Source organism: Pelecanus crispus, chromosome 11, assembly GCF_030463565.1.
Source record: "Pelecanus crispus isolate bPelCri1 chromosome 11, bPelCri1.pri, whole genome shotgun sequence".
Taxonomy (NCBI): Eukaryota; Metazoa; Chordata; class Aves; order Pelecaniformes; family Pelecanidae; genus Pelecanus; species Pelecanus crispus.
The window spans coordinates 34,538,662-34,561,019 of record NC_134653.1 but is presented as its reverse complement, the minus strand read 5'-3'; the positions used below and the strand labels follow the sequence as shown (position 1 = coordinate 34,561,019).

General features: G+C 41.4%; 1 protein-coding gene across 2 annotated transcripts in view; it reads right to left on the bottom strand.

The window, feature by feature from the left end:
* The window catches only part of LOC104036388 (transmembrane protein 132C-like), a 225,807-nt gene that overhangs the window by 93,953 nt on the left and 109,496 nt on the right, over nucleotides 1–22,358 (bottom strand). For both annotated transcript variants that reach the window (XM_075718741.1, XM_075718740.1), the window contains exon 3: nucleotides 3,415–3,561. In XM_075718741.1, the coding sequence (XP_075574856.1) occupies nucleotides 3,415–3,561 (147 nt within the window). The remainder of the gene's footprint in view (nucleotides 1–3,414; nucleotides 3,562–22,358) is intronic.

Below are 22,358 nucleotides of genomic sequence, written 5' to 3'. Positions count from 1 at the left end.
CCAGTCCACTTCCAGGTCTGAAGGAGCACGAGGAGTTAGGCCTAGATTAGCCCCAGTTGCTGCTGCTTAGTTCTTGACACCGCAGGTACACGATGCTCTGGCTTTGGCAGAGAAGCCAGCTTAAGAAATTCCCCTTAACCCTCCTTGCTCCTACCCTTAATCCGCCTCTCTCATCCCCACAGCTGACAGCATACCAGCTGGTGGAGCTAAGCTATTAAAAAAAAAAAAAAAAAAAGGACGATGAAAATTACTTAGGTTAAAAATAACCCTTGCTCTGTCTTGGAACAGCTCTTATACCCTGTGGTGGCAATCCAGAATAAACTACACAGCAAACACGAGCCCTTTCACTGAAGCTGTTCTCAGGGTAGATGTGGTACATCATAAATCAACCACACAAGCCTTAGGCTGGAACCAAACAGAGGCAAAACTAAGATATGGAAATGGTTATAACAGTAACCAAAAATATCTATTCATCTACCCAGAGGACACATTTCAAACCTACCAGCTTTCCTCCAGAAACGAGAAACAACAAGGGAAAACACGTGACCAAGCAGTAGTCTAAGACTTGTTTTCACTAATCAACACTGTTGTTATCCTCATCAATAGCTACTTGAATCTCAGCACAAACTGCATTATGAGGCACACAAACATTGCTGATTTCAAGCTGTTTTCAGTTACTTGCTATAGTGGTAAAGTCTTTCGGAATAAATCTAAGTTAAGAAGCTATGGCTCTTGGCTTTAGCAGCACAAATTCAAAGAGAACAAATATTGCTTAAAAAAGTAAAAAAGCGTGACCCACTTAAATTCTCAAAATGTAATGGTAAACAATTATTGATGTGATGTATCTAAAATAATTTTATTATTTCTATGATGTGATAGGTATATTAGCTGCTAAGTGGTGTTGCATTCACATACAAACTGCTTGTTTCAAAGTGCTTCCAATGTAATTAAATCCATACACTAATGACAGTAGAACTATGCAAGAAAAGAAAAGCAACGTGGCAATGAAAATGAGTAGTTTTATTGAGTATGGGCATTTGTTTCAGGGATACGAAGGGGAAAGAGCGCAATGGTTCTCCATGGTGCGTCAGGAAGATTCCCTGGTAAACACGAGCACAGAGAAAGGCCAGAATTTCCTGTTCATGTGCCTAAAGCTCAACACATCACTCTCCCCATTATGACCAGAACAAATCCTGGATGCAGTTTTATCTGGCTACCACAAAATAGTTTGGAGGAGGCAGCACTCCAATGCACTGAGAATCTATTATGAATTTAAGTGATATTCTGACGTACTTCACAACCAACTGGGGGCATATGACAATAAAAGGGGAGAGCCAAATTACTCCTGCTGGTTGCAACAGAGGAATAAGACACAACTGTAGAAGACCCTTCATTCTCCTTTCCTGCTAGTCAATTCTCTGATCTAGGCTAGATATAGCTGGCCATGCAAAGAAAAATATCACACTATCATCTTCTTGACAAGCTGTGTGAATGTTCATAAAGCATTCAAGAACAACAAACTTTCATTCACTTGTTTTTCAGAAGCTCTTTTGCAAAGACCGTGGAAAACACCTCTCTGCTTAAATTAGCCAACATATTTATGAGTTGGTTGAGTTTGCTGCAAGAGGAGATTAGCCTGTGTTGATGCTGGAACTCCAGAACAGTACCTCACATCTACTCTGACCTTGCTACAGAACTGCACATCACCCAAATGAACCACACTGCTAAACTAGCCTGAAAAAGCTGGTGGCAGCACAGAAAGATCCCATTAGGGACTTGCAATTCTCAACCAAATTAAATTAGCTTAATAGAATATTTGTGCTCTGTGCAGAGGGCTCCAAGTGACACTTAGAGCACCAGTAACTGTAATGCCCGCTACATCATTTGCCTTCCCACTGGGATCTCGGCACACACACGCCCAGGTTTCCCTATCCAGCTCTTCCTTGTACACAAACATTTCATTCCAACCTAGGTTCGTCATGCTTTCAGAAGACTGCAACTATTTAGATACACAAATGAAAGAGGCATTAATTAAAACATTGACTTTTATTTGCATAATTAGTGCTAAAAACATTTATATGGGTTAATTAGACTTTATGCAAATTGGATTGAGAAGATTTAACTTGGGGTTTGATAACCTGACTATTACAGCTCTGCAGTTGCAAATACACTCAGAGTCACATGCTGTTCTAAAGCCACATCTTCCCTTTCAAACTCTTGTTTTTTACTTCCGGCAGGCTCAAATGATATATTTTTCCTTTCTCTTTACCTTCTCCCCAAACTCTCCACTGAAAATCTCACTAACTGCAATGATATCAAGTGTAAATACATTGAATCAGTGAGCTGCTCAAGACAAGAGAAATTTCCGCACTTTACAGAAGTCTAATATTTCCCAGGCACTCTGACCAGGCAGAGAACACAAATGTCAAAATCTGCTCAGGTTTTCTGCGCCTGAAGATAGTACAAACCGACTGCATTGGAAAGCAATAACCAACCCAGCATCCACTGAAGATTTTATGATACTCTTCAATGAGCTCAGGTTTGAGGCTAATAACAAGCACAGAGCTAGGGAAGCATTGCTCGGATCTGTACAACGAAAATGCTCTGCGTGGACTAACGTACAGCAGCGGTGTGAGAATTCATTCAGATGATACCCAGCAAGAGCACAGTAATTTCTACTGAAAGCAGCATTATACAACTTTACTGTGTGGTGCGGAAGACAATCATACTTACCGAAAAAGCACTGCTTTTATGTCTGTGGAACAAATAGACCAAGTGTGAGTAAAAACATATTGAAGAGGAAAGCGGGCACTGGCAGGCCAGTTCATACCAGTGCTCCCTGGAGCGCGCTGCTCTGCCTCGGACAGTTACCAGGGTATGGCTTAGCACAGGAACCTCCAGTTCCGCAAGAAGTAACTGTTTGCAAAAGGGGATTCTTCTGTATTACATACAAGACACTAAATACCGTAAGGTTTGAATTATCCTGTACCAATGCTTGAAAGTTACAGCGGTTCACTGTGGAAGAATTCATTGCTTGCTTGATGAACCAACCACAGAAGCTGTGATATGCTCAGGGAAACAAGGTCAAAACTATCAAGCCAAAAAAACATGCTCAGTAAAAACCTTTAAGATTAAGGATATTGATATTCATGCCAAAATGACACTCCCCCACCCCAACGCAGGCCTATTCTATCCATTTTTTAATTTAAACTGATGAATTTTATTACCTGGAAACTGAGATGCCCTGTTATAGATCAGCAGATGGTACCGTAGTTAACATAAGTGTCTCCAGATTTCCAGGCTACAGGTTTAATAGCTATGAGTAGTGGTAATATGAGCCCTAAGTCTTTCAACCAATGAATGGTATCATGGATATAAATGAGTTTAATGTGCCGAGAATATGAGGTTTCATACCTGTTCCTTGAACTTGGTGCTATCCTCTGACAAATAACTGTTGTGGTCGAATGCTTTCCACCATTCCCCACCTCTTGTTTCACGTCCCACTGCTGGGGGTCACTTGTCTTTGCGCTGAGAATGTTTACACCTTTCTTCACCTTTGCCCTGTTGGAAACAGCAATTGTAAAAAGTTTACAAGCGAGTCATTCGGGACTGTGATCTTCCAAATGTAGCTCAGGCATGGAAATCTCAATATATCAGTTTTCAGCTATGTTTCTAATCCATCAGTGAATAAGAGCAGTATCATGAATGCAGACCTAAGGCAACATATCACTTTTTTTGGACAAAACCAGCTAACTGTGTGCCTTTCCCTGTTCTTTCCCTGCCAACAACAGGCTGGAGTTATGATTAAGACTGAACCTGTAGGAAAACCTGCACTCAAGGTTCTTTCCTCTATTCTGGCAATAATTTCTCCCAAAGAGGAATCTGTCCCAACACAGACGACTCAGGAAGGTTCTGTTCATCTGTACCAAGACAAATTTGTGCTTCATCATTGCACAGAGGAATACTTCACTGCAATTTCTTAAATAACCATTTTTATTCCATATGATATTATTCTAGATATCAGTGGACAGGTTGTTGTTCTTCTGCCTGACAATTCCCCCTTTGTGGCAGATTCCCAAGGAAATTTCTGTTTGAAATCTCCAGCCTGGAGAGAATCCAGCTGTTGGCTAAGACAAGACTTTGTAACTCAGGGATGTTCTTATAGAATGGAAGTTTCTGCCACTGTTAGTTGCTACGTCCTCTGGAAAAGTTAACTGTATTTATTTAGTGATGCTAATAACATCAGCAATAACTGTATGGAGGGTTAATTAAAGAGCACTTGCTTAGTTAAGGTGCATTTGTATAAATGGTGCTATTAGGGTGCAGAACATTAAACTGCTGATCTTCAGTTCTATTACAAAGCATCAGGAATGAGAAATAGAGATACTTACACAGCCTTTCTCTTCCAAAGACACTGAGGGACAAACTTCCACCAGCCCAGACTCACACAAGATGATGAGTACGTGGGGAGCAGGATGCCAGTCAGAATTACAAGGCTCTGTGAGTAGCTTGGCCTCAGCATTGGATGGAGAAGGCAAAGGGCTGCTTAACTTCACACCACCCGAGTACGTTCATCATGGCCTCTATGCAGGAGCTAGCTTCACCATAGCAAAGAGGCTAAAACATGGTGACAAATGTATTTTTCTAAAATAATTATGCAACACAAAATGTTAGCTATTGAGCAGAAATCATCATCTAACAAGATGTCGATATCTTCTTGACATTTATGAGGACTCAGCACCTAAGTTCCTTGTTAAAACTGGTCTTTTTGCATCTTTAGACACTAAAACACTTTAAAAATATAGTCTTGAATGATTGAAAGTACTTGTCTTCTTGTTGCAGCTTTTCAACAGGGAGACAAAACACAATTAATTTAAGGCATTAAAAAAGAAACCCTTTTTTTTCTTGGTATAAAAGCTAAGTGCTTAATTCTCTTATTTGTAACATGAAACATCATGGAGCTTCACAGATTACTGTCTTGCTCCAGTAAAACTGGCACAAACCTGATGCATCTCTAATGCCTTCAGCTGAATTACTCAGAAATGAAAACAGAAAATTTAAAGGGAGAATCAAATCCATTACTGAAGGTTCATTAAAGCTCTAAGTCCCATTAAGTTTTCCAGCATATTACAGTTCAAATAAATGAACAATAAATAAACATTTCATTAATAAGAAAACACTACCACCAATCTTGAAATCTGTGTAAGTCTATCAATATGTTTTTGGTAGTATGTATTTTAGGAGATGTCTGGATGTATTTTAGGATACTGTTATTTAGCAACTGGAGAGAAGTAAAACCTGATCATTTAGATACTTTCTCCAGCTGCTCCTTGAGATGGGCTCTGAAATGGCGTAACGTCAGTCAAAATGAGGTTCCTCATGTTTGGAATTTCAACAGACTTAGAACTTTGTCAGCAGCTGCAAATTGCTCTTTCCACCATGTAGCTTGACATAGTCAATACCTGGGCTCCTGTTAATTAGGACAGACATTTTGTGTGGCCAAGGTTAGTGGTAAAATACACTGCCAGAGGATGAAAGACCATGGCTACAATGCCATTTTGTTAATTAACTACAGGATGGGGCATTAAGTTGAGTGGTTTTCACATATGCCATTATATAAAGCCCATTAAAAAAAAAATTCCATCCCAGGGTAAAGTAGGTTATGTTTAGTGAGAAAAATCAATGTTGTGATTGCACTTAGCACTGGAATTAGGGTATGAACACCCAGAAGATTGAACCTCCTAAATAAATATGCAGAAGCACAGTTTGCAACTCTCCCTCTAAAAAGGGCATTAAGTTTTATATAACAAGGTCAATGGATGAATCAGAATTAAGCCAGACAGTACTGAGCGCCATACATTTTTAAATGCAGTCTGTACGCATATGCTACAAATGTTTTCACTTAAATTTTTATTTACTTAGTGTTTGAGTGCTAGCAAGGAAAAGCCTATTTAATTCCTTACCAAAGATTCGTTGACCTTGTTGTATGCTTCTGATTAAATATTAATTTTTTTAAATCAATAGTGCCAACTTTGTACATAAAAATTTGTAAGTTATACTACCTCAATAAACCCCAAGACCGAGGACCTGGAGGCCAAATTGCTTGACAGTCTCCTGTATTCACCCACCTAATCTATGCAGTATATATACATTTACCACGTTGACTTAAGGGAGGCAGGTACAGTGACAATAGGCAGAGATGACAAACAGCTCAAGTACTCCAGGTTTCCTTAGTGCATGGTTCCCTACTCCAGCTGGAAAATTCTCCCCTTTGCCATGTCTGCTTATTCACGAATAGGTGATGGTTGTCCTCACACAGAGGCTTTTCCGGACAGCTCTACAACCTAAAAATATCCACCAGCCATAACTTTTCAGCTTGGACTTCCACCCAAAGTGGAGTCAAAATCCTCCTCTCCCATTCTAGACAATTATTGTATTTACTGTGGGTGTCCCTAAATTGTCTCCGTCTCTTCGGCTACGTGCTGTCTATGGTAGCAGTAACTAAACCAAGGCCCCAAGTCTGCTGCCCCATAACAAAAATCACCCTTTCCTTTTTGTGCATCTAAACACAGACCCTGCTAAGCAAGCCACCTACACATGCACGAAACCTATGGGCAGCAGCTCATTTATTTGAGTTTGATTGTCTATGTGCTGAAAGTCAAGCACAGTTTTTGATCTTTTGACAAAAGCAGACCTTGCAATGGAAAGATGAAAGAAAGACCATCATTAAGAATGGCACAGAATACCAGAGGTCAGCTTCAATCCCACGCTGGATAGCGGACTCCATCTGAACGGGTTTTTGAAGCTTTATGAACACATGGTAGCCAGAACAGTGAGACTTTCTTGCTTGAACTTCTAAGGTTATTAATTCATAGCACAGGAAATCTCTGCTTCAGCTTTGTCTCAAAATAAATGTCTCTCTTTAAATCTCTCAAATGGAGAATTAAAACAATTTGCTGGCATGCAGAACAAGCAGCATCTCAAAGACATTACAGAAAAAATGTTCAGCAGCTTACCCAGAAATCATTACTTAATTTTTGTCAAGACCAAGCAAAAACGTTTACTTACACAATCTCACAGCAAATGCACTGGTGTAAATGTACAATTTCCAAGCAAATATTTCATTTCCAAATTGAAGCTTTTAGTTGTATACAAGGATTTCCATTTAGCCCCTTATCTTCCTAACATGTCAAACTTAGAAATGACGCTTCTAATTAATACATTCTGATAACTACAGATGAAAATCTAGCTGTTCCATTTCACTGTCCTCAAATTACATCTCAGCAGTATTTAGACGTAATACTACACAGCTGATAAAGACAGTAACTGAAAGGCAACTGAATCAGTAACAGCCAGAGCTGAAGATGTGACTTACGATTTCAGGAGCTCAAATTATAGTTTCCTATTTAAATTTAAATTTTAATCTTGCAAAACTGCTATGGCCATGGAAGGGTTCTGCCACCTGCAGCAGTGCTACAGAGAGGGCAGACTGCCCGAGTACTCCACACAGTTCTTCACATGCTGTATGATTTTGCTGACGTATGCTAATCCTAGAGACCAGCACCTCTCTTACTCCAGAGAAAGCCATCCTCAAAGCACAGATCCAAGCAGGGCTGCATTGCCTGGGTATGGTGCGATACAGATAAGTAATCTACCGGCAAAGGAAGAATCTGAAGTTGCAGGTAGGCTAACGCCACGTGAAGCTGATGAGGAGCCCCTGGCTGTACGGTTCCCTAATTCCCTTTAGCTTGGCACTGGCACCCAGCTGACGCACCGGCAAGCTAAGTTGGTAGCGTTGATCAGTGGATGATTTACCTTCCTGGAGGGGGGACCAGCAGCAGGTACCTCTTAACGTGGGGTTAGCCGTATTGTCAAACTGCAGGCCAGCAGAAAGTTTACCCAGCAACTTGGGTAGACAAGGCTGCACTAAAGAATAAAAAGCTAAATCAATACTAAATTCCTATAATCAGCGAGCTTCATAGTATCTGGAATAGTTTTCCAGACACTAAACCTTCTGGTTCCTGTTAGACTGTTTGTTTTCAGAGGGTTATACTCAGCTCTGCATCCTCTGTGCTCCTCATAAATGCCACGCTATTCTCGGCATGCTGTACTTTGATCTGAGAGCAGTCTGGGTTTAGATCAGTGACCGCTGCTTTGTACAGTCAGACTCTTCAGCTCACATCTGTTGTCCAAGCTGCTGTGCCAGAAGACTTTTCTTTAGGAATTATTCAAAACGTAAATATTAGAGCCAGATGCAGGTTCAGCCTAACCAGGGGGATCGGCTCATCTGTAAGGTAGTCCCTGGGTCACAGGAGCCGAGCGTGGGCATGCCAAACCTCGCCACGCTGGCCAAGGGAGAGGACGCTCGTGCTAAATCCTCTGCATTTCCACACGTAAATCCTCATCTGTTCATATTTGTCAAGTTGGTGTTTCAACTTAACAAATACTGACCCCTTTTGGTCAGTCTTCTCTGGAGCCTCAATGTTTCTTGCAACTCTCTGCTAATCCTCCCTTAGTTGCCCAGACTAGTAGAAGCCCTTGACATTACTGACTGTAAAGGTCACATCGTAAGAAATTATTTTACTGTATCTCCCAAAACCCAGGGAGCCTCTCCTGGTGGCCTGTTTCTGGGCTGCACTTTACAGTCACTAACCTTCCCCAGTTCTGCCAAAAAAATTTCAACTTCTTCCTGCCATGATTTAAGTTCACTGCTTTCCTTCTTTGTTCCCAGAGTAAATCAGGAGATTAAAGCCAGCTGCAGGAACCCATAAAACCCAGGCAGGAGACTAACCACAGCAATTAAGCAAGATTTGTTTTATTAAGTAAATCTTTTTCCTTTCATCTTTCCATGTGAAATGAGTTGCTAGATCTCACCGCAGCTCTGAATGAACAGGACAGACATCTGCCTGGCAAAATGATATTCATTAAAAGCCTCGTTGCTGGCCCACGTTGAGAAGCCAAAAGCAGAACAGAAGAATATGACCTGGTTAGCCGTGTCAACCTTTCAAATATGCTCCTTTAATTTGCAAAATACACGGACAGAGTAAGTGCGATTAAGCGGCTACAGCTCTGCTCAGGGAATATGAGGGCTCAGGTATCAGCTCCAGGCTTCCTGCATGACTCCCACAAGCCACGGGAGCCCCGTCTGCCTCCATCCTACCCCAGCAAGGAGATTTCCACCTGTGCGTCACGTGGCCGCCTCTTTGCTCTACAGGTTTTCATTTACAAGCCATATGTATAGGTAAGTAGCAAAAGAAACCCCCATCTCAACTGGGGAATGTAGGTACTAGATTTATTAGGTAATAAATTACTGCTAATAGTAGTATTTCAGATTTGGTTCCTATTAAGAAGGCTAGTCCAAAGAGCCACCTATGCAAGAATTTTGTTTTCTTTGATATCTAGATTTACAACATGGGCTAACCATTAGTAAAAGCAAAGATCTTGCTCCCTTAGAGCACCTTTTCTCCTTCAGGCATTTTCTTTCTCATGGAGTACAGAGAAAAGGCCTTCGGGAAACAGCTTTTGTAAAAAAAGATAAACACCCTTTAAAATGTCAAAACACCTAATCTCTAGGTATTTAGTCCTTGCTCTTCCCCCCTTCCCCTTTTCCTTTCACTTCTTAGAATGCTGATCTATTTAAAACAACTTTAAAAAAAAAGTCATGTCAAAACAAAAACAAATTGAAATATTTTACTTTGAAAATGCAGTAATCAAATCCTTAAGAATCTCCAAACCAGAATGGTTAAGCTTCTTGACTACAGGTGTAATTCTGCGAGCAGCTGAGAGAGATATCAGTATTTCTGAAACCTCCTCTGTCAGCTGAATTGGACTAAATTCAGCTTCCCCAAAACTGCCTATTTTGGTGACTTCACTGTCCATCAAAATTATATAAATTCCTTCCATTGCCAGTGAGCAATCCTGGAATTCAAAATTGCTCAGGTGCTCTTCTTTTGTAGTGTATCTTACATAACTAAAATTCCCTGCGACACCGGGAAAATCAGCTGTCTCTTATTTCAATGGGCATAGGTGCTTCAGATCCATTAGGAAGCTTTGAAGAGCTCAGCTGCAAGGCACAAGGTGGATGCTGTCAGCTGTATTTTTTTTTCCCCAAAAAAAAGAAATCAAATGTGCTTTGGGATGTTCAGTCACAGAGTTCTTTGGTTTGGGCTGATTTCTGTGGTTAACTCTTTGTTAGCATTACCAGTCCTCTTGAGGTGTCTGGTATCCTGTTATTTATTTTAAAAGAAAAGGAAAAAGAGATGCTTTCTGTGATGCTTGGATACCACTACTTAAGTCACAGAGATAGTAATTTAACCTCCTAATATATCTCATGGCAAAACTGTGTTCTCCAGCACTGGGCGGGGGGGGGGAAATATATATATATATATATATATATAAAAAAAATAAAAGCAGGAGGGAACTACACAACACAGAGGATCTGGATTTGTCTTCCAAGCTGAAAGGAAACCCAGTCTGAATTTACAACTTGCTAACATTCTGCCTCCAGCAAAGATAAACACTGTAAACTCCTGACATTCACAGAAGCTGTCAGGGAGCTGCTACTGCATTTAACTCCAGCTCATCCTGCCTTCAGAGAAACAATGACATTCCAGCCCAGATATTACTGAGGGTTCTCAAATCCAGTGGTCAGGTGGAGTATTGAAACCTAAAGAAGGCTCACACGAGCTCAGAACACAGGGGAGCTCTTGCCATGGCTACCAGAAGCTCTACTTGCCCTCTACCTTGGCTAATTGCAGTTGTGGGGCCACTTAGGTGCCAAACCCACTGTTATTGAGCTCCAATTATCAGAGCAGTAACAAGATCGGAGACAAGATGGTCCAAGGCAGAAGAAAGCAAAATCATGCACCAAATAACTCCAGTTCAGCATACACCTTCCTTTTCTTAACTCCCCAATCCACAGCTTCAAGAATTTCTTTGGACATAGCAGCTGTCATCAACTCCCACATTTTTACATGAAGTATTGCAGGGTTTAGATTTTTTTTTTTTAAGCCTCAGCTCCCAGAATCATTTGGATGGAATCCTTACAGCTATTATGAAACAGGGAAGAGGGAAAACTAAAAGCAGAAGAATTAGTGTTTTCAATAACAAGAACCCCATATTTGTTCTTTTTGTAATCCTTAATATTTTTGTAACACTCGAGGCTGGCATTCCAAAATACAAAAATCCATTCCTATTAGGAAGGATGGCGATCCCTTTGTGATAAGCACTGGCCAGGTATGGTGCAGAAAGACCTCCTCCTCCTCAGAGTTTACAATGTAAGTATTAATCAGCAGATGGGAACATACAATTTGGGAGCACAGAAACACAAGGGCAAAGACTGCTCTTTTCAACCCCCCTTTACCTGTTACTCATGCAATCAGCAAAAAACCTGGGTTCACAAGAAATGCAAGGGAAGCTCTTACAGGAGAAGACCAAAGTCTTACGGTGCCTGAGAGGTGTTTGCAGCAGTGCTTTAAAACTGTTGTGCTCCTCATACTAAGCATTTTCCATGTTTAACCTTAACTGACTAGGCGACAGTCAGTTTGCGGTTTTCTTGTGACTTATTCACCCTTTCCAATTCCTTAAAAAGTGACTGAGTAGAAGGCTCTTTTACGATTTGAAACTCAAAATAACCAATGGGTACAAGTCAAAGATCCATCTCATGGACTCTGCACGGAACTGAAAGAAGCTGATGCATAATCACATCTAGGTAAAGTCCCTGAAAAGTCTTTGCTATGGGATCAGGATCCGAGTGAGCACTCATTTATAAAGAACTGTTATTCCTTACACAAGAACACATTGGACATCATGCTGTCTGCTCTGCTGTCCGTTGAAAAGCGAGTTGGAATGAGCATCTGCCTCGCACCAACACACGCTTGCAGAGAGAGGGACAGAGATCGGTGTTGAGTAAACAGAAAACCTACCGGGGTGAAGCCAGAGCGCAGATTCAGCTGCAGATGCTAAATGCAAGCTCGTTGCCTCCACAGACCTATTTTATAGGACCAGAGACACTTTTTAGATAAGTAAACGCTTCGAGATTATATTCCCTACTACATGCAGTTTCTGTTATTACAAAAAGATCTCTAAGCTGCGTATTTGTGACATTCCCACAGCTGGCAGAGCAATAGCAGTGCTGAGGAAAATACTTACTGTTTGCAGTGCTTATTAGGATTATTACTTAGACCCCAAGTGACTTTCTGAAGTAATCTTCCCATGCAGTCCCTTTGTGTTTTTAATCCCATCCACTCTCACCCTTCAGCAGCTGTTATGAATACAATTTTGCCATCAGCCATGCAGCCATGAGGGTTGCTGCCTTTTCCCTTAGAGAAATACAATATTGCTGAGATCAACTGCTAGAAAGAGGAAGGGGCAAGTGTCTTTAAATCATCGAGAAAGAGGAGCTATTCGGTCAAATAATTGTTTCAAATGTTATGTACTATACTAGGTATTTGTACAAACGATGAAAGAAAAGACTATCACGTGGTTCATCGCCAAGATGCAGCACTGCCTCCTTTGTACTCTAATTAGTCTAACTTGAGTTGACTCAAGGATGGAGCAATTTTACCATTGCACTGGAGAGAACTCCCTCCAGACAGCAGGGAGTTTGCTGACTCAGCGGGTGCTATAATAACGTGTGCTTCCATCCGATTAGTCCTGCCTCCTCTCCCTCTCTCTTTTGAAGTGCTGAGTAGCACCAACCAGGGGCAAACTTTTGGCACAGATGAGTGCCAAAAGTGCAATCAACAAAGTGGAAAGACTGCTAAAAAAAGATAATTGTAGAATAAAACAAGAATTATGGCAACATGCTTCCTTTATATACCTCATACCATGACTCCAATATTTAGTAACGGTTCTTGCTTTGCTCATCATAACCCTCAGACTTGCATATAGTCACTTGAAGGCATATTAACAATGCTGCTATTCTTGATTTTGTTTCAGAACAAGCACACCTTATGTTGTAATCTGCATGCAAGAGTGTGATAGAAAAGCTACTAAGACGGTCTAGGGGGATACAGCAGACAGAACTGCTAGCTTTTATGTTTGAATTGAGTCTTAATCTAGTAAATGCTGGCAGTGATCTGTACTACAGCCTCCAAATTGGGTTCTTTCATGCTTTAAGCTTACCCAGCAATAGCACAAATCCTTGTGCCCTGAGGCAGTTGCTGGTAGTTTGTGTATTTAGGTACAGATCTGAAGTCCCCGAGACTGCAGTAAGTCAGCAAAACTACTACTGCTGACCTCAAGGGCCTTAGATCAGAAGCACACATGGGCTTCCATGAGGTCACCACCTGGCCCGCCAGAGCCAGCGGGCACTGTCAGCAGGCAGGGCACGTGATGGAAGCTCATGTGGCTCAGGAGCAAGAAAGCAACGCTAATAAATTACGGATAGGATGTGGCTCGGGGAGTTCAAGTACGGGTAGAAAACTACCTCCTGCAGCTTCTTTTGTAATTTAAACCAGTGTTTCTCTTGTTTTCCAGAAGTGACTGAGTAGAGAGACAGACATAATTTTCTAATCATTAAGAAACACTTCAAAACCTGGTGGGTTTTACCTTGTATGTGCATGTATACACTTGTCCACAGATACACACGCAGAGTATCTCATACACACAGTTTTCTTGTTTCTCTCCACTTTGTCCTTTCCATGTCTGTCCCTCCACATTTGTTTTCCCTTGGCTTTGTATACCTCTGCATCTCCTCTTGTAACACTCCTTTTTCCCTTCTCTCACATTTATTTTCACCTTCCTCTTCCATTTAGAAATTTGACTAAACCAGCCAAGTCACCACTGAGTTACAGTTCAGATTCCAACCCACCCAACCCTACTCTCCTTTAGCTGTGTTCAAAGGGCACCCTGAATCCAGTCCCAGATCTTCAGCTTCTTATTTGTCTGACCTCAGCTTGCAGTTGTGTCACATCACAGTGCAAAGGCATTTATTTTATTTTGTTCTCCAAAAGAAACGTCATGCCAAAAAAATGATACAGTTGTTTTCAATAAGCATGGACTCATGGCCAATTCATTGAGGCTGCCAGATGATAAAAACACAGACAATGAGGGGTCCTCTTTAGACTGGGAAGTTTTCGTGTCTAAAATAATTTGCTAAGTTAAATGAAAAATCTCTCTCAATTCCTACACAATTTCTTAGTGGAGAAACTATGTCTCCACCTCATGATTACGCCTGCTGTCCCTCCTAATCAGTTACCTGCTCCTCTTCGGGACACCCGGTTTCTGGCTTTGGGATACACTGTCAGAAAGCGGACTTGTCTTGGCTGGATCTAAATAGCCTTGACTAACATATCCCAACAAAGGGAGCCGCTTAAAGTCTTTCCACATTAGGTAAGTGGTGTCCAATTCCTGTTACAGCAAACCAGGAATAAGTATCAACTAGAAGAGAAATGAGCCTGTCCAGCTGTAGGACTGTTACACCAAAGGATTAGGTGCAAAGGCTCAGGCAGCAATTCATTTGGAAGTTGCTTTCCCTTTTGTATGTTTGGTTTGTCTTACTCCAGGCTCAAGTATCTAATTGTAACAGCAATTACAGCTGCAGAGCATCTCAACCAACTCTGCTTTCTCTGCCCACAGAGGGCTGTCAAAGCCATGTTTAATACTAATTACAGACTATCAAAGGAAGGGCTTTTCCTATAGAAACTCACCAGCGAGAAAGAAAGGGAATAAGAACTGCAATCAAAATAAAAGCGTGACTTGACACTTTTTTAAACAAGGCACTGTTTGCCCTTTTCAAAAGGCTGCAAAGTTTTTGTATGGAGACAGGGTTGCCTTAGGAGTAGAGCGGGCAGATGTTTGTGCGTTAGAAACCACAAGCCTTCTGTTTAGTGCTGTACAGTTACAGGACCAGGTTTTACACCTTTAATTTGCCAGGACCATTTAGGTCACCAATATTATCTCAACAACCATTGCTGAACATGCCCAGGGGCAACAGTTCCCTTGGGCTATCATCAGCCATTCCAGCAGGACCTTTTATGGACTTTTTTTTTTCCCCACCTCTGAGGCTGAGCCTGCACTCGAGGACAATTGTGGACTCTTGAAGCCGTAATGAACAGAGTGAAGTCCTGAGAGGTCAACAAACCACTGAGCTCCTTTGACATATCGCAGGAATCAGCAGGAAGATTCTGGGATGCATCAAAAGAAAACCAGCTGTCGGTGAAAGCCAGGGGCAACAGCTTGTTCCTGGATGCAGATATTAAGGTCATGATATACTTAAAACAAGAAAAAACACCCACAAGATAAAATAGATCAGTACATTTGTAACTCTCATTGTGTTTATTCCTTCTCTTTGTGAGGATTACAAATCAGCATAAATCACATTCCCTTTATCATCTCCTGGGGAGTCTTTTTCTTCCCCTCGATGACTCTCCCCCAAAGTCATTTCCATTCATCCAACTGCAGCCAGCTACTAACTGCAGGGATGAAAATCATTTTGTTTCAGCTTGATGCAGCAGAAAAGCACTAGACCTAAATAGCATATGACAGGGCAGAACACAAGCACCTGATTTAGGGTTGCACAGGCTTCAGCAGCAACAAAGGATTTGCTATCTGAAAATGCTGAAGCAGCTACTCCCAACACTGTCTGCCTCAGAGCAGTAACATCCAAATGAAGCGTTGGGTAAACAAGCACATGCATGGATAGGTGAGCACACGCAGAGCATCCCCTGCAATCAGACCTGAAGTGCGGCTACAGAACCTCGCTCGTGCTCTCTGAAGTTCTCCAACCCCCTGTGCAATTTCTGTTTATAGTTAAAGCCACCTCTAGAGACAAGAGTCTTAGGCTGTGGAGATAAGGTTGGAAACGTCATGAAAACATTATAATGGTTCAAACAGCAGTCATTGAACAAAAAGGCCACTAATATACAGCATTATACATCCTCCCCCTACTCCCTTCTAATTTGGGGGCACCTGATTCATAACTTTCAGATGCTCAGGACTGGCAAAGTTGCTGCACGTTCTTTTTTTGGGCCAAAGATCAAAGAAAAGCAGTGTGGGCTTGCAGTGATCCCCTGCTCTATTTCCATGCTATTCTGCAGAGTACTTCTAGAAATAGGTGAGAAAAACGTGGTCTATGAGCCTTCTCTTGTTACAGTAACAACCAGTCCGTCATTGTGAGGGATGTTTGAGCACTGGCCCCATCTACCAGAAAGCTGACGAGGTTGCTCAGCAGCCACGGAGGGTGGTGGTACTGGACTTGCACATTACATGTGCCACTCTATTTAATGCCTTAGCAAACCTCGATACGTCTCCTAAGCCATTCACTTCCTTATTTGAAAGGCCTTAGATAAAACCACTAAGAGTTATGGCGTATACAACGACCAAGGATATAGAGAAATGACAAGTACAAAGAGAGGAATATGAATAATATACAGAAGAGGCCATTATTCTATGTACTGAGGGAAAGTGTTTCTGCTCCTTACAAAAGGAAGGATTTATCTTCCCCTGATCAGAGGTGACAAAGCTAGAATGTTAATGCTAGAAAAACACAGGGCGGGCAGGAAGAAGGCTGCTAGCAATTTCACTTTGATATCATCAGCCGATCATGCAATTATACATTTATTTTTTCAGGAGCAGCAGACACTTTCATACTTGGGAGTATCCCAGGGGAGAGACAAATTACCAAGTCTCACAGATCTTCTGCAAAATTCCGCACATATTTCAGTCAAGCAAGACATCGATGTTCTCGATCTCCTGTCCTTTAGGCCTGACACAGCTCGTGTTACTGACTTCAAAGGGGACAAGACTGGTCATCAGGTACTAAGTCTTCTCTCAGTGACATTAAGTTTCATGCAGACGTAATTCAGGGCCAGCTCTGATTCTCCCTTGCTGCGGATGATAATCAGGTCAGCCCTTTAGTACCTAAGCTCCCTTAAAATTATAGTACCTTCTCCCCATCTATCGCTAGGTCTTCTGTTCCCCTGCTCCAATCCATGTGTCCCTGTGAGCTTGCAGCTGGGGACGCTTACTAGCCCTCAGCAATGTCTGCTATGTCAGAAAACATCACATAAATGCAACTGTAATACTTCTACGCCGAAACTAGCTCATATGCACCCACTATATGGTCTGCTTTAATGCTCACACTGCTGAGTTTAATGTAAATGCAACTACCTCAGTGTGAGCATACTTCCAGCAAGCAGAGAGATGAGAAAAGCAACCCAAACGAGACCAGAGACTGGACTGTATCATTATTAGTAGCAGAAATAGCAGCCTCAAGAGAGAAGCTGAAAGCCCTGCTATGCTGTCACACTAATGCAATATTAGAGAGTTTATACCCCAAAAGGGTTTCTTAAAGGGAAAAGGAAGGGAAAAATTTACACCAAAAATTGCCGGAAGAGCCCTGATTTTGTTTGGATCAAAATACTTAAGGTCCAGGTATTACCTACTTGGACATAGAGCTGAAAATTTACCGCGATCCCATAAGCCTGTTGTTTCTGTCACTGGCAAGGCAAGTGGGTGCTAATTTTCAGCACGGAGAACCACTAGGCTGAATAAATACGAACAGTACAGTTGCGTTATATGGAGCAAAGCTGCTATGCAGTTAACATGCAAAAAGCGTGCAAGTCTTGCAATAAACCAATATTGCCATGTTGTAATACTGAACTCTCCACAGTAGTACGCCGGTCCACAAGATCATTTGTGACTTCATTTTATGTCATATGCTGGTAGGCCATTTTCTGCCTTTTTATGATATTTTAAGGCCATCCTTTCAGCATATAAAAAGGAGCAAAAGAAGATGAGACAGACTATTTCAAATGTTTAAATATTGTAACTGAAAAGCGGTAGTGGAAAGTATCCAAAAAATCTCTCCAAATTAACACTGAATTAAGTATTTAAGTCGAGTATGTAAGCTTAGGACACCCTCCCTAGCACCAAGTAGATATATCTGAGATACAGGGGTGGACTGCAGGACTGGCTTCTTCATCAGCCAGATGAAATACAGCTACTGCAGCATGCTTTTAGTTGTCATCTAATTTAGTCTTTCCCTACCAACCTGCTCTCTCAATCCAATTTTACTAATTTTTAAGAACCTTTGCCCTCCTAATCCTATTATATTGGTGATTTTTAAAAAGATTTTGCTGCAAGTGATTCAGAAAAACACTACCCCTGCCCCCTGCTTCTACTCCTTCTTCCCCCCTCAAAACGATGACTTTCCACATTGACCCCAAAAAACTCCTCAGTACTTTGGAACTTCTTTGGAACCAGATGCTTATTTTTGCCCTTTTCCGCAGCCCTTCTAGCTGGAATTTCCCAGCCTCTGTTTGCAAGGGTGGCATTTGGAAGACCAATGACCTATTTTTTATTTTTTATTTATACCTCTGCTATTCACAAAGCTTAAGGCCCCAGGATGAATGCATCGTCCCCAGTGCATGCCGGATCCTCTATTGGCTAATGACATTTGTCTAAAGCTTCTGGTAAAAACAAGGACTGTGAGCTGAGCTGCAGTAATACCAAGGGTAATGCGAGGTTCACAAAGGCAATAAATCCGCCATGTGAATGGGGAGATTTACTTTTTAGTGCTAAGGCAGAGAGTTGAGAACTGGGAGGTTATGAAATCATTACTGGATGGCAGAGGGGTTTGAAAGAACAAAATCATTGTATTTATACATTCGTAGTAAAACTTTGGCGTTCAATGAGGGAATAAAAGCAGGGAAATAGTATTTTTATCCCCTTAACTGAATAGTCGTAGCGCGTTTTAATTATCAGGATTTGCCCTCTATATACATGTTAAATGAGGCTTTGTAGCAGCCGTAAATGTTGTGAACCTTACAAAAATAGGAAGTCACCTTGCAGAGGCGGAACGAAGCATGTGAGGGGATCTGTGCCTTCTTTCTTGTGATTTCCATATGAGAATGAAAAGGCTGCTTTCACAGACAAGGCTGAGGCCTACGGGCACACAGTCTGAAAAATAACACCACCTTTTCATTTGTAATCTGAACAAATTTCATGTAGAAGCTATTGATGGAAAATGAACTTAGAACCTCACATTTCTATTTTTTCCAGGGTAGAAGTGCATTTTAAGTCACAGGCTTTATTAATAGAATAAGTGCATTTGTCTCTTGCAGGCCTGAAAAATAAAGCACTGAGAAGTAACATACGGAATATGCCTTGGGCGAGAGATTTTCTTCTGGTATTGCTGTTTTTCTAATAAAACTGAAATCATGGCACGAGTGCACATGTTCCTGTAAAGTATTTCACAGGGGGTGGCCTAAAATAAAGGCACCCAAAAATCACAGTCATTTTTTATAATATTGCTAATCTGAACTGTTCAAAACAATGATCTGGGATCCCTAAACTGATGAGATGTGGAGTTCTTATTATTTCCTTCCAAGTTCTCCACTTTTGAGTCTGTCCTTTCAAGTCAAGTTCTTGGGGAAATTACTCTGAGTTTCCTCTGTAAATATAAGGGCTCAAAACTTCATTTTATAATGGGAAGTTGCAATCCTCCTGCCATCCCACCACTGCAGCAGAGGATGCGCCTATAAAAATAATCACCAAGACTGAAATTCCGTAGGGAATTTTGACAGTTAGCAACACTGATGTTAAAAAGCATGGCAGGCGCAGACTTACATTTCTACAAATTCTACTGAACTTGTCTTCAGGCAAGTTAAATAACCGGGAGGGGGTGTCACACCGGTTCCTTGGCTATTATTACTGCACAGACAGACAAGCGGACCCCAACCTAGACAGACGTGTCTTAGGGAGCCTGTATTGATTTAAAACTTCCCACTAGTACATCTTAGGCCTCTGAACCTCTGCTCTCAGATTCAAAGATACAGAGCTATCAGTATGTCTTCTGCTTTAGGCAGTTCTCTGCCTTAATTTCTCCATGTTCCTACAGGTAGAGTTTCACTACCTGACCTCAGAGCTGTGTCTTTCAGTCAGTGTTAGTAAAGAGCTTTAGGGCAGAGCAGTGATAAGCATTGTAAGTACAAGGAGACTACAGAAGAGCCTCAGGCACTGAGATTACCTTTACTTTTGAACATCTCTGGTGCAAGGTCCTGGACAAGCAACAGCGTTGTCTTATGCTCAGCAAAAATGTATGTTTTTCCGTTCTCATCCCAGTACCCAGCTAAGCCTAAAACCGAACAACTTGGAAAAAAATTATTTCACAGTGAGAAGCTTGCAACATTCAAGAGGGCTTCTCCTCTTGAAAACTGCAGTGCGACGGGTCTGCCCGGTCAAGAAATGCCCAAGCAAACAGTTTAACTTCCATTGAGTCTATTTTGATTTCAAACTCACAGTGTCAACAGTTCCAAAAGAAAGTGCTTTCTGGTCTCTTGTTCCACACTTAGAGAGTGGCTGGTTGAAAACCTAGGCATGGAGAGAACTGGAAGTCTCTGAAATGTTTTGCAACAGTCAGTCTGATACAACATCAAACCACTCAGAACTGCAGTACGCATCACCGTCTCTTATTCTAGCTCTTCACTTACACACAGTGATCCACAGGCCCTAGAGATACTGCCTCTCTGTTTTTCCCCACAAAAATTAAGAAGAAATCAAATGGATACCTTTACAGCTTCAGTTTTCACTGGGAATCAGGTATCACACAAAACAAACTTAAGTAGAGTTATTTCTTCCAATCCAGTGAATTAACAGTTTATGTTTTGGTTTAATAAGATGGGGTAGGAACCATAAATCTGAAGAGCAAGCAAGTGAAAAAGCCCAGAGCATCTTTTGCATGTGTTGAACAGAGCCACATGTCATGGTGTGTTCCTAATTCAGAACCAAGTTGTGCCAGCAGCTCTGGGCACACAGCTATGCTACAGCACGACTCAAAGAAATGGTGTCACGGGCCACAGCAGCGCCTGAGTAAGGTCAGAATCGCAGCCCAGCTGTCCAGATTTGCCCTACCACTCAGGACAGTGAGTTATTCCTAGGTACAGTGTTACATTGATACAAGAGTTCAGTTTTCAAGGTCTGAAAACCTGCATAAAAATGTACCGAGCAGAGACAGCAAGGGCTAGAGTAGCAAAAATCCTCTGCTCCAAGGTAAGCAGAAAAGACAGGGGTTTGGAACTGTTCAGCCCCCAGGAAACAAAGAAAGGTTTCGTGAAGAAACACCAGATATCCTACACTATCATATTTATGAGTTAAGAGAATCCCACCTAGCACCAGTAAAGTCCATGCATTATCTAACACTGAGAGAGAATACTTGGCTGTGCTGAGGCATAACCTGTAAGAGAACAACTTAACTAATGAGCAAAAAAGCTGAGATGGAGGTTTCACTCCTCAAGGTTTCAAAACTCCTGGTTCTAATAAAATACAGAACAGGGGATTTTTTTTGTCCTCTTTTCACTGGTTCTAATAAAATACAGAAAAGTTATTTCCCCTCCCCACTCCCCCTTCTTTTCACTGTTAGCATCAAATTCCTCAAGAAATATCTAGCATGGAACCTGGCTGATGGTTCCCATATATTACTAAGCATCAGGAGCTTGCGTTTATACCGTATGCGGTATATGTGGCACCTTACGTAGAACAGTTAGCATCAGCAAACATGTCTTGTGAACTGCAAAGTATAAACAATTTCTATTCTGTAAATGTTTTGGCAGCAAAAAATGTTTTGCATAAACTCCAGGTTCCATGGGTGCGTATCACTATGTGAAAGAACGTGTGCAATTCTTCTGAATCTGAAGCAGAAATATAATTAATTAAATGGAGGAGACAATGAACAACAAAATTTAACAAGCCAAGGTGTGATTAATGTCCTGCTCCCTTCCGAGAATTTAGGTAATGAATCTGATTTTACACTTCACGTTTTCAACAATGTCTGCAGAGATAAAGTAATAGAATGTCCGTTACCCTGGTGTAAGATTGACATATTCTCATAAAATGCTGTGTGATTGCATAAATAGCATCGAACAAGGAAAAAATCAAGAACATATAGCACGTCTAAAATGTCCATAGACACCTCATTTTTTCTATTCAGCAGGAAGCGGCAATGCAAGCAGAGAACTGGAGGCTATATTAAGAGGCATTTGTGCATTTCAGCATTTCTGTCTTACCTGATGGTGCTTGACAAATCCAATGCATATAAATAAAAAGGAGAGGGACTGAAGTATGGGCGATCCTTGGTGCTGATGCTGACTTTTCATTGCTAAGGTTCTAATTCAAATAGAGTTCATATTAATATTATTTATAGATGATTATCAAAGGTGTAGCGCTTGCAGGCAGGAAGAGCATTTTTGTTTATGATCCAAGCCACGCTAGCACTGTTTTGTAGAGGGCAGGCAGCTCAAAAAGGCTGAATAACTTGCCCAAGGTCACCCACTGACTAAATTGAAAATAAAGGAACAGAACACATAACACCTGATTTCCTTTCTCATACTGTCTTGTACACCATGAAATCTAATGTT